The sequence below is a fragment of the Convolutriloba macropyga genome, chromosome 6 (genome assembly GCF_964194025.1).
Source record: "Convolutriloba macropyga chromosome 6, txConMacr16.3, whole genome shotgun sequence".
Taxonomy (NCBI): domain Eukaryota; kingdom Metazoa; phylum Xenacoelomorpha; order Acoela; family Convolutidae; genus Convolutriloba; species Convolutriloba macropyga.
In genome coordinates this window covers 48,748,982-48,760,989 of record NC_134473.1, presented here as the reverse complement: position 1 = coordinate 48,760,989, position 12,008 = coordinate 48,748,982, and the positions used below count along the sequence as shown (strand labels likewise).

The 12,008-nt window shown below is 32.2% G+C and overlaps 1 protein-coding gene and 1 long non-coding RNA gene across 5 annotated transcripts in view; one reads left to right on the top strand and one right to left on the bottom strand.

The window, feature by feature from the left end:
- The window catches only part of LOC142341726 (uncharacterized), a 66,100-nt gene extending 59,612 nt beyond the window's left edge, over positions 1-6,488 (top strand). For both annotated transcript variants that reach the window (XR_012759124.1, XR_012759123.1), the window contains 2 exons: positions 5,797-5,853; positions 6,203-6,488. This is a non-coding gene — a long non-coding RNA (uncharacterized LOC142341726). The remainder of the gene's footprint in view (positions 1-5,796; positions 5,854-6,202) is intronic.
- Positions 6,489-9,096: 2,608 nt separating this feature from the next.
- LOC142341725 (uncharacterized) overlaps positions 9,097-12,008 on the bottom strand; it is a 61,275-nt gene continuing 58,363 nt past the window's right edge. For all 3 annotated transcript variants that reach the window (XM_075392892.1, XM_075392890.1, XM_075392891.1), the window contains one exon: positions 9,097-9,750. In XM_075392892.1, the coding sequence (XP_075249007.1) occupies positions 9,163-9,750 (588 nt within the window). In that variant the 3' untranslated portion in view covers positions 9,097-9,162. The remainder of the gene's footprint in view (positions 9,751-12,008) is intronic.

Genomic DNA, 12,008 nt, shown 5'->3' with positions numbered 1-12,008 from the left:
GCTGATTTTAGTTGTTTATGTTCACATTTTCCTTATTTATGCACTTTTGTTCGTCATTTTTGCTTAATAATATGTTATACGTCTTCCCAGAGTTGTTAATGGTTTCGATTTTAAAAACAAAATAAAGTTGATGAACAATTTGATCCAAAATGTTTGCTAACAATTTGGCTAAATGTTTCAAATTTCAGTTTTTTTTTCAATCAAAGGAGAAGTTTCATAGAATATTTTGTTCAGAATAGCCAAAAGTGCAAACATAAAGAATGACTGACACATTCTTCTCAAAGTTCAGAAATGTCTAGTTCAATTATCGTTTGATATGAGAGTGTTCAAGAATTAATTATAAGCCTTTTCTTGAATTTAGATCTGAAAATTATAACAAAATCATCAAATTTTTTCCATCTAATCACCTTTTTCGTCAAATTATGTATTTCGCTAACATTTGAAACAATTGCTTGTTTCTGAGGGACGACAAAAAAACAAGGCTTGTTCGGGTCTATTCGTGGGTTCGAAATGTACAGGTTGCTGTTTTTTTTCTTTATTTTTAGATTTTTTCGCTTTTTTTGTTTCTCTTAAGTTAATTACTGGAACGATTATACAGTGGAAAAACGTCATTTTTTGCCAAATACCGACAAATGTTTTTTTACGTGCAAATGTGGCCCAATGAACATTTATCAAATAATTAGTGAGAAGCTCATAGTTTTTATGGCTGCATAAGCCCTTCATTTGCGTAACTTTTTGACATGGGTTATTTGTTTAAAAATTTTTTGTAGTGTTAAGACTTAGTCTCGCTAATTATATGTTTTTTTGCCGTCTAGTGGAGGTAAAATTAATCTTTTTGGTTTTTTTAATTGAAAGCTTATTGTTTTTCTGCCTTTCAAATTAATTGTTTTCAAAACAAAAAAAAGGATGTTTGAGTTTCTGCCATATTATTTCATTTTAAAGAACTTTTGGCTCATTATCTGAAAATATGTTGCATCGTTTTTAAATAAATTTATTTTTAGCATCCACTGCGTATTATAATTTCAGAAATGTTTTTCTTTTTTTTGCTTCCAGACTGAGAGTTTTCATTTTTTGGTCTACATTGGACCGTCGTTTTTTTTTACAAATCTGTCTTTACGGTCTTGTCATAACTTGATATATCACAAAAAAATATATCAAAACAAGAAGGTGCTATGGAGCATAACTAGAGTTTTTGGCGAATAGATTCTGTTCTTAAGGGTTTCGAAATGGTTTTCTCTCAAAATTAGATTGAATTTTTAACTTTTCCCAATATTTCTCGTTCTTTTTTGTAGACAAACTATATATTCTGTATACTAACAGGTCTTTGTCCTCATATGGAGTAAACAGATGAACCCACTCAAGTTTTTAAATCCAAAGCGGATTGTTTTCATTACTTGATTTTAATGGTTTTAAAAAGTATTGTTTTTTGAACGCTATCGACTTTTTTATTCTTACGTTCTGCCTTCTGTGATTTTGAAGTTTAGATTAATCCACGGCAAAACGCTTCGTTTTTTAACGAAGATATTTAAAATTTCTTTAAATAGCGGTTTAATCCTTATAATGTTGGTTTTCTGGCTTTGATTCTACAAGTTTTAATTATTTTTTGATTTAATACCTTTGCCCTAATTTGAGTTTAGTTTTTGGTGTCTTGTAACATTAGCAAATTAAACTCAATTGTCATTGGCATTGACAGCCAATCATATATAAAGAAGTTTTTCGTTTAATTAATAGCTTAGAATAATTTTGGCTTGACACAGGTTTTCAGCAATTTTTTAATATTTTTTGTGGTTTTCAATATTGGTTGTTCTTTTGTTAGATTTAAGGTGCAACCTGATAAATGAGAGGACTCAATGTCTCCTTCTTGAATTATAGAGAAACTTATATAATTATTTCATTTGTTACCTAATGGTTCAAATGACTTTAAAAAGTTTCTCTTTAAAAACACATAATTGCTTTTTTAACTTTCCCTTTTTGTTCTTTTTTGACTATTCTCATTGAGGGCAGGTTCTTTATCTTTTAAAATAGTTACAAATCATTTTTTTCAGTTTAAGTTTTATGTTTTGCTAGTTTGTTTTTTCAAAATTTGTTTTTAAAAATATATACATGGACTTTTGGTCGTAATTAGTGTATGAATAAAAGAGATGCTTTAAACTCAAAAACTCAAACCACTAAACTAACTAAGCAATGTTTTTTAAAGGGCCGATGAGATATACCATTAACAAGACGAGAAGACGAGACTGAGACAAGCAAAAAATTGATAAACAAAACCAAACAATATTTACGACCATTTGTCAATGTATATATTTTTTTAAAACAAACTTGAAAAAGTCAAATCAGTACAACATAAAAATTAAATTGAACAAAATAAACTGTTATTCGTTCAATCAAAAATAAGACCTGCCCTCAATGGAACTATGCAGTAAAGAACAAAAAAGAAATATGAAAAAAAAACAATTACGTTTATTCTCGTAAGCAAATCCTAGGAACTTTTAGAACCAGTTGTCGATATTTGTTTTCCATTTTCTTGAAATTTAAATTCTGAAGCTGATTGCCATGATTATATTTTTGTTTCAACATCATTAAATCTGATTTATATAAAATATAAGAGAGTGATGATCTTTAATAATTGACAATAGGTATGCCACAGTTTGTAAGAAAGGTGTTTTTGTATCGATGAGAGGTAAATTTTAAAAATTTTAAATTTTGGTAAATTTTAAGAGGTAAATTTTGGTAAATTTTAAGAGGTAAATTTTAAGAGAGGTAAATTTTGGTAAATTTTAAATTTTCTAAAAACCCTTTTATCAATTTTTTTAATTTTTTTTAAATTTTCTTTTACCCTTGAAATATTAATAAATATTTATGAATCATCCATTGTTTTTGAAGAATTTATAAATATCTATAAATTATCCGTTATTTTACTAAAATTTATAAAGAATTTTATTATTTATCCATCAACTTTCCCCGTTTAAATTTAACAGTCCAGTTTTTCCTTTAGGGAAATGATTGCATAGTTCAGCTGGTCGTACTACAAGCAATGTCAGATAATGTGGAAATTTTTTAGTTTATACCATTACCGGTCTTCAAAAATAAGAAAAAAAGGGGATACTTAACAAAACTGTCGAAAGGAAATCTAAACAGTTGAGTTTTACTCTCTACTTTTACGTTGCAAAGAGTTATTTGGGTTCAAAAATTGGTAATATTTTTCTTTGCGTGTTTTTTATGCTGTTGCATCAATAATTCATTGAAAAAAGTCTTCCTATTTTTGAAAAAATGGACTAAGTTTTGGCTTAACGTTTTGGTTTCCAATTGTTTTTGAGATTGAATAATTTTTGACAACACTAATCAAACTTGATTTCAAACTTTTTCTTTAACTCTTTTTAAATTACTTTTTTGGGCTCAATTGTGCTATCAGAGCAGATTTTTTTTACTCAGGCCTTCGATTTTTTCCAACTCTTTTTTATTCATACGTTTATACATTTGAGCAGGGTACTGCTATTCTCCTCCCAATAATAAAAACAGTTTTTGCTCGATAGTTATAGGGAAAATATCTGGGTGCTAAGGTCATTAATTATCATAGGTGTCCTAGCTTCATTAAAGTTTGTTATTAGCAATACTAATAATTTTGTATACATTAAGCAATGATATTTACGAGCTCCTTTTTTGAACATTAAATCTGTTTTATGAAAATTTGAAGAGACGAAAATATACATTTCCAAACAGAAGGAGTCTCCCGTTTATTTTTTCCGCTCCAGATGGCTATTGGTGCTATGAATAAGGTCTTCAAAATTTAACTGGGTGGCTTTCGCTGAGTGAGAAGATTGAGTAGAGCATTGTTTTGAAATTACTTTTTATCTCAAAACTTCTGATAAGTTTTTGTTGCTTTTGCTATATTAATCAGCTCAATAAAACTCAGTACCTGTTGTCAAAATTGTTTTAATTTTCGGCCAATTTTTTCTCTGTTGTTCCATATTTCCGTTGTTACAATATTGAATAACAAAAATTTTTGGATGCTAGGGTTTTTTTAAGTGCTAAGTTGCCTTGCCCCATTGGGTGGTGGAACTGTCTATCGGGATTCTTAGATACAATTCTCACAGTTGCGTACATTTAACAGGTATGTCACGGCCCATCTTTTTTTATTTGGGGAGATCCTCCGCTTTTTTAATTTTTAACAACTCGTTTTTCTAAACAACGGCTACAAAAGGGACTCTAATTCGGAAATAATCCTAGAAAATCTCTTTTTGAAGGTAATCTAGATTGAGTTTCTTATACAAAATGAGCCCTTCTCAGACCGCTCCAGACCAAACTGAACTCTGATCAAACCGTCGCAAACAGAAATGACCTCTTATCTGACCTTACTGCGCTCGAAATTGTTTCTGGTCAGAAAAAAGTAACTTCAGAGAACTTTCAATTTCCGTGTAAAGTATTCTTTTTTGAAGTCACGTGTTGCCTCATCCATTCAAGTTTAGGGCTTGTTGGTAAATTACGTATCTCAATAAAACCTTGAGGTAGCATTCACGAAAATTTAATGTGTTTTTTGTTTTTTTTTCAATGCAAATACAATGATATAAAATTATAAAATTAACTTCTGATCAGACGTTTGTGTGTTCAAAACCCTCCATGATCAGAATCTTAGCCGCTAAAACCATATGATCACACTTTCGTGTTTTCCTTATCAACCGGGTTGAGGTCTCAATGCTAAAAGTCGCTGAAAAGTAAAAAAAAATTGCGCTGAATGGGGTGAATGAGTGTGAGAATTGCGGTTTTTAGCACTCAATACTATGAAAGCGGTGAAAATAAAGTTTTCACTGCTAAAAACCGCACATCCTGCGTCATTTCACCGATGAAATTCATTGTAAAATTTTTCGCGGTGAATTTTTTTAAGATTTGCGGAATTTTAAGATTTGTAAATTTTTTATTTCCACCGCTTACTATTGGTAGAGGTGAATTATCTGATTTAACCGCTAAAATTTGCTAATTTTACGAAAACTTACCGTTTTCATCACATTCATTGCTAAAAGATGCGGGCGTTTTGCGGTGAACAAAATTTCACCGCTATTCACTGCATTTCTAATATTATTTTATTTGTTCGACAAAATTTCGGCCCGACAATTTGTGGGTTTGGAGTTGCTCAGTATCCCCCCCTTTGTGCTGTAGCAATAGCCTGTGCTCTCAAATTGCGCTCCTGTACATTTCTTATAAAACGATTGTAGATAGAAATGACCCTGATCAGTTTCAATGTCAAGATTTTCGTGCACTCGAATATTTGCCAAGACTATGAAATTCGATCGCAAGATGCGCATGTCTGATCAGCGGTCGCTTCGGACTGGGACCCGAAATTAGGAATCAATCTTAGCAGTTTGCAGGTTTGCAATAGTATTTACGTACGAGTAACTTTGTTATGATGATATACTGAGACTAATATGCAGATATCTTTTGATTTCAATGCTGTCTGATACAACTCATTGGAAACCGATCAGACAACTTTTCTTCTTATGCTGATTAAAATTTGATCAAAAAATAAATTAACATCTAATTACTTCTATTGAATTTTACAGCATCAACATTCAATTGCGCAGCAATTGATGGATAATGGAATCATGAAAAAATGTCCTCCAGAATATTTGGAGTTTTATGAGATAATATGGATCAATCATTATGCCTAACACATTTGAGGATTTGAGGGTGATAATATAACTCAGCTTTTTTTGTGCGCAGTCTTTAGCAGAGAACTCAGAAACCTCGATATATTTAATCGTAATTGACGTCAATTTGAAAATATCACTCATTTCAATTTAGGGCGATAAACGACACCGAGTGGGTATCCCAAACTGCAGAGGGGTTTTTCGAGTCCAGGTTTGTGAAGACTTTCATGAAGACAACAGATCATAAAGCAGAATGTTTACATATTCAATGTCTCCAAAAAACAAATCTGAAATTTTGAGGAAGAAACGAAGTTCGCGCAACCCCCTCCCGGTTTTTTTTTTGTTTTCATTAACATATACGAACAAAATAATGTGCTTTTGCGATTAACCAGCGATTAACCAGCTACGATAAATTTTTATGTAACATTATTAACGTGAAAAATATCGATTATATAAAAATTATTCATATTTAACAGTCATTAATAATTGAAACGGTGGTAACGCCCAAAAAAATTCTGACTCAATTATTCTGTTAAATTTCCTTTCTGCTTTTTGATCAGTCATTGACAATTCTTCAACTTTAGCACCGAAGTGTTGAAATGAAATAAAAATAACATTTATGGCCTAGATGAATAACGTTCAAACAATCGATAATTAATACGTCAACTCATATTATTACGACAAGAGCAGGGTAATTCAAAACCTGGACAAAGAAGAGATTGTTAAGATGATTGTTTGCAAGTTTTTGATCACTCGGGAAGAGCAGCAGCAATTGATACGCATTAGAGACGTCTACAGGTACCGAACTAAACGCACTTAGATGGAAAAAAGTGACAGCAAGGACTTACCGACCAATTAAAACGATTAAAGATAAGTAGTCCACTTTCACCATTTTATTCATTTTAAAAATTGATTTGATACTCTGACCTGATCAATTTTGGTGCTTTTTAATCATTCTTAAAACCTGCCAGTTCACAATTTCGTTTTATTCAGTATTCAATATCCCCAATCACAGCAAAATTTGTCTTCTTCTATATTCTCATCCAGATTTTTTCTCTCAAATCCCCGCCATTGAAATCTATTTTTTGGTCGCACATTTGTTATTATGCTCCCCACTCACTGAGTGAGATAATGATTCACAATACAGACTCAAAACAGAGAACTTCTGAATGAACTTCTTGTAATACAATTTAAATGTCTAAGTTGAAAAATCACGTTCAGTATAATTACGAGGAAAAAAATTTTTTGCAATTTCACCACTTCGGGAGATTATCCTAGCGGAGCGATTGTTTATTCTCCGTGATAACTTTTCAGGTCAAAAAGGTCTGCATTAGTAAATAATTGACAGGAAAGGTCTGCTGAACATGAAAATATTTATATGTACTTCATAAGAATAGAGGGGGAGCACATTGTAGTATGCAATGACGCGATTCAAATTATGTTGGCAAAGATGAAAGAATTTTAGGCCAATTTATTTCACGTGATCAATATCATTTTACATCCGGGTTGACACTGCCCACTATCCATAGAGCTCAAACATGACGTCGCTCAGCAGTAAATTACATCATGGATGTCACGATGGGCTTTTCCTAATGATATAATTTTCAGGCTCCCGTAAAAATTTGTTACAAACCATTAATGGAACTTTCTTTCAATGAAAGAAAACTTATATAAAAACTCAGAGAACTTAACTTTGAAACTGATTGTTAAAGAGGAGAATTAAAAAAAAACGACGTGAAAATTGAGTGCAAACAATAGGTTCCTGAGAAAGCTGGTATTTTCTTTCCAATATAATTTATTATATAATTTTTTACAATAGAAAAAAATTTGAGAAAAAAATCTTTCAAAAACAGTCTTCGAAACAGAAAAAAAAACAGCGTTTTGATTAACATAGTTTCTCATAGAAGTAGCACGAGGAATTCTCTGCTACAAAACGTAAAGCAAAACGGAAATGGCATCCTTTCCATCAAAGAGCTCACTTCAGAACCAATTAGTTAAATTCCCTCCAGAGGGTCAGCAAAATTGTGAGATTGATCATTGAATCATTTTGCAAAAGTCGTCAAGCAAACGTTTATTAGCTGTTTGAGCTATCATCAAGCGAACCTTTGGCAAAATTAAAATGCAGCTGAAGAAATGGTTTTTTTAAGATCTCAATTGATAGAAAAAATAGACCTGCTCAGTTAAATGCTTTCTCTCATCTATAACTTCTGGTTTCCCAATTGCCTAGCTGTGCGTGCCAAAATCGTTTTTCGTTCGTTTTGATCTAAAAACTGAGTTATATTTAGTCACGATGCAAAAAGTTTAAATGAAAAATCAGAGAGACAAAACTCAAAACTATAGAGTAAAATCTTTGTTCATTAACTCGCAAACTTTATAGATTTTAGTTTCACATTTCCGGTGTAAATAACATCCACGCTTGTCAATTTAGCTAAATAAAAGCAAAAAACCTAAAATAGTTAAATAAACGCGTACAAAATCTACACAGAGCCCGACGTTAAGATTATGGAAAGCTATTAAACGCTCGCTTCTGAACGAAAAATATACACGTTAGTTCACTTTTTTAACAGTTTCGAGTACCGGTTAAAACGTACCTTGACTGATCCAGATCAACAGTTGAAAATTGATCGTAAGAAGTCCAACTAAAAAAAAAATGCGATAAATTCTTTCTACACATTTTGGCTTTGAAATGATTCATAGCATTGATATTTCAAAAAGCTATCAACTAGTATTGGAATGATTTTTTTAAAATACACTTTTTGCTTATAACGCCTATAAGAATAAAATGAAAACACATGATTTTGATGGAAAAGTTTTTTTTGAAGTACTATTGATATAAACAAAAGTGGCAGTTCAAAAGTTTTGCGTCGATATATTTTGATACTTCGTGTTTTATGTGTTTTTTGGAGAACAATTGCAATGACACCTCTTTTTCTGTTTGCCTTGGCGCGAAGATTATGTTCTTGCCTGTTTTCAGAGAAATGCAAAAAAAAACAAAGTAGGAGTGATATAGCATGAAAATGCAGAAAGGCCAATAAAGTTGGCTAGTTATAAGAACAGTAATTATATCTATTATTAACTACCCTGCAGCTTGACTAGAACAAGTCTGGGTCTCCTAGCATCATAAATGATCGAAAATATAAGCAAAACTGATGACGAATAAAACACCGCAACATCGTAAATAAAAGGAAATGCCGGCTCCACTTCTAAAAAAGTGCAGGAAACAGATAAACTTAGACAATTTTGATGCTCTCGTCGAATAATAGACGGAAAGGATCCATTATAGCTTACGAAGACTTCATAACTTTCCATAACTTTGCAAAAAGTTTAAACTCCGTAGATAGCTAGCTAGCTAGAATGATTTTTTGATTTACTGTAGGTATAACAATTTCAACTTTGAACGAATATCATAACAATGTCAAAATTTCAAAGATTTTTTCAGATTGTAATATGCTGGTCAACCCGGGTTCATATAAATCTCTCAAAAATAAAGTCACCTTGAGTCGTATTGTTATTATTGTCATTATCGTGGAGTGCAATATGTAAAGAGGGTTTTCACAGTCGTTCTAAAGTACATATTACATGTGAAATAAATGATGGGGTTCAAATCGAAAAAGGTCAAGTAAAGAGTAAACAACACCTCATTTGTTCCTCGTAACAACCAATCATATTTAGGGGGAGTCTTCATTACTGTTATGTACTGTGCTATAAAAATATAGAACTCTATAAACACTATGGGAGCATGGCATAGAAGAAACAGCAAACTAACTAAAAACAAAGTTTTTGTCAACTTCCTATTCGCTTTGCTGTTACTGGACCGAATCGCGTTATTTTTCAACGAAGTGGCGCCTCCTAAGCTTGTATTAGTGGGCGAAGGACTGTGATTGGCTAACGACTCTTTCTTGCTCGACGACTTGGGATCCAATGACGTCATAGAGAATTTGGAGCGTCTTGCGGCACCCGATTTGAAGGACTCTCGGTTGCTTTTGCAGCGAGTGCAGTTTGGACTGTGTGTCTGGTCCACCTCCGATTCCACTCGCATTTCGTATGTGTTAATAGGGGAGGAATCCAGACCGCGTCTAGCTGGCACCGGGGGCACGTTGAAGCTAACCTGGAAAGTTAAATTAAGATGGCGTTATAATTCATAGCAACAGGAATCTTAAGACAGCCTGTTATACATACAAAGTCGGAATTCTACATACAACCTAAGATTTTATAAAACCAAGAATTTTTAGCATTTCAAAAACTCAAAGGGCGTTTTCCAAAAAAGTCAAATGAATCCGACTCAAAAATTTGAGTAGTATCTCGAGTAATCACCGAAGTTCTCAATTACTTCAAAAAGGTCACATTATCTATGCTAAGACTTCAGTCTAAATAAGAATAATCTGAAAAGACATTGTTTAAAACGCTACATGCTAATTTTTTTCACGATCAGTAACATTATCATTCCATAAATTACGACGCGAGCTTACTGAAAATTGAGGCGCGACTTCAATCATATGCAACAGTCAGCCAAATTATAGTAAATTTATAGCTACCTTTATTTCGCATTATCGAAATTCTGCATTATCTTTTATCTTTTAGACAGTCTGAAATGCTGAATGAGCAACATTTGAAAGCATACATACGCTAATTTTTAATGCTTTAGACAGAGACTTTTTTTACTTTTCCTTTGTGCGACAAAATGTTTATTTTTTTAAATCCGTTAAATAAATGCGATACTTAAGGAGTTGCAATTACCAATTAGAAAAATTTTGCAAAATTTTTTCAGTCCAAATAATTATGTTCCATAAAAAATGCAGTAAAACATGCGTGGAATACTGCCACCGTACATGGAGAAAGTAAAACGGAGTATTTACGGTGAGGAAAATATCAAAGTATAAGATGAGTTATACATTCTGAATTTTAGATATTTTCATAAATTATTGATATTAGAGCAACTCTTTGCTCGTTATGTTGATTCTATGTCATCACCATTACAGTGAGAGTAAAGTTTGGGACCTATGTGGGTTGCGACCCCACAATCTCTTAATTGATTGCAATCCTGTGCTCTCTACTGAGCCAACTGGTCCACATTGCGAGAGTGTTACTATGCTCTCTTATATTGAGCTATCATTTCAAGCTCCATCTTTTGATCACAACTTACTTACTAAAGTGTATACTCTAACAATTGATAAAAGCTCCAGTATAGCAGCATGTGGTTGAAATAAATTTGAGAATTTTGATTGTGAAGACCCCAAAGTTCACAGTTTTGTTGACGTTATCAAAAAGTATCCGAATATAGCACGTACCAAGAAGAAAATTGTTTTTACTTTTTTAAAACTTGCGAAAACTTCATCTTCATAGAAAGATGCGCAAAATTTAAATGTTTTTTGGGATAAAATTCCTCAACATAAACTCAATGCTTAGCGCTAAATACGCAAAATCTCTGCACTGACCAAAAATTTTCTACCAAAAATTCACTGACCAAAAATTTCTCACCAAAAAAAAGAGAAAAGATCCAATCGAAAGGATCGGAAGAACTGAATGATGCCAATCATTCTCTCTTATTATTTTGAATGTTTTTATTCGTTATAATTATTATATGATTATATAAGAGTTTAACAATTCTAGTGACAGAAATGACCGTTAAATTTTTCCAATCCCCAGCCGAAAAAAGACACTCTAAAACGTGATATAAACGTGATATACCGAGCACCGCTTCAAGAGTTGTTGTTCTTTTACATTTGAGTTATAAGCTAGATTTTGAAGGGTGACAAAATATGTTATTTTGATTTCTTTTAAAGTTTTCTAAAGTTTTTCTCATCATGCTGATTCGTGTGTACAAAAGGTGCAAAAAAATTGTTTCGGTGATTGCAGGTCTTTTAATATTACATTTAAAAGCTAACATCTGTTAGCATATAATACATAAATACCACAAATAGGAGCAAATTTTAAGTTTTCTAATTTTTCAACAATCTTTGGCCTCTTGATTGTTCTGTTGTTTGCTTTGAAAAAAACCGTGCGAATATTTTGACTGCTATTACCATTACCTTAAAAACATACATTTGTTCATGAAGTGTCACAGGGTGATTCCAATAGTGAATTTTCTATGTAATGAAGACATAAATGTGAAAAATAGAGATATAGATGTGAATTTTCTATAAAATGGTAATGAAGCACTGGTGGTCTACTAATGTCTTGTAGTGGAATGAATACTAGTGAATGACTGGAGGAGAGTAGTGGACACGAAACTCGGCTTGTTCTTCAGTAAAACGTTCGCTTTCGCTGCACACAGACCTGGATTGCTGAATTTGCTTACTAAAAAAAGACTTGTTCTATAATTGAAATTCGTTTATTTTCACACATCGCTTTTTGTTCGCTTAGCCT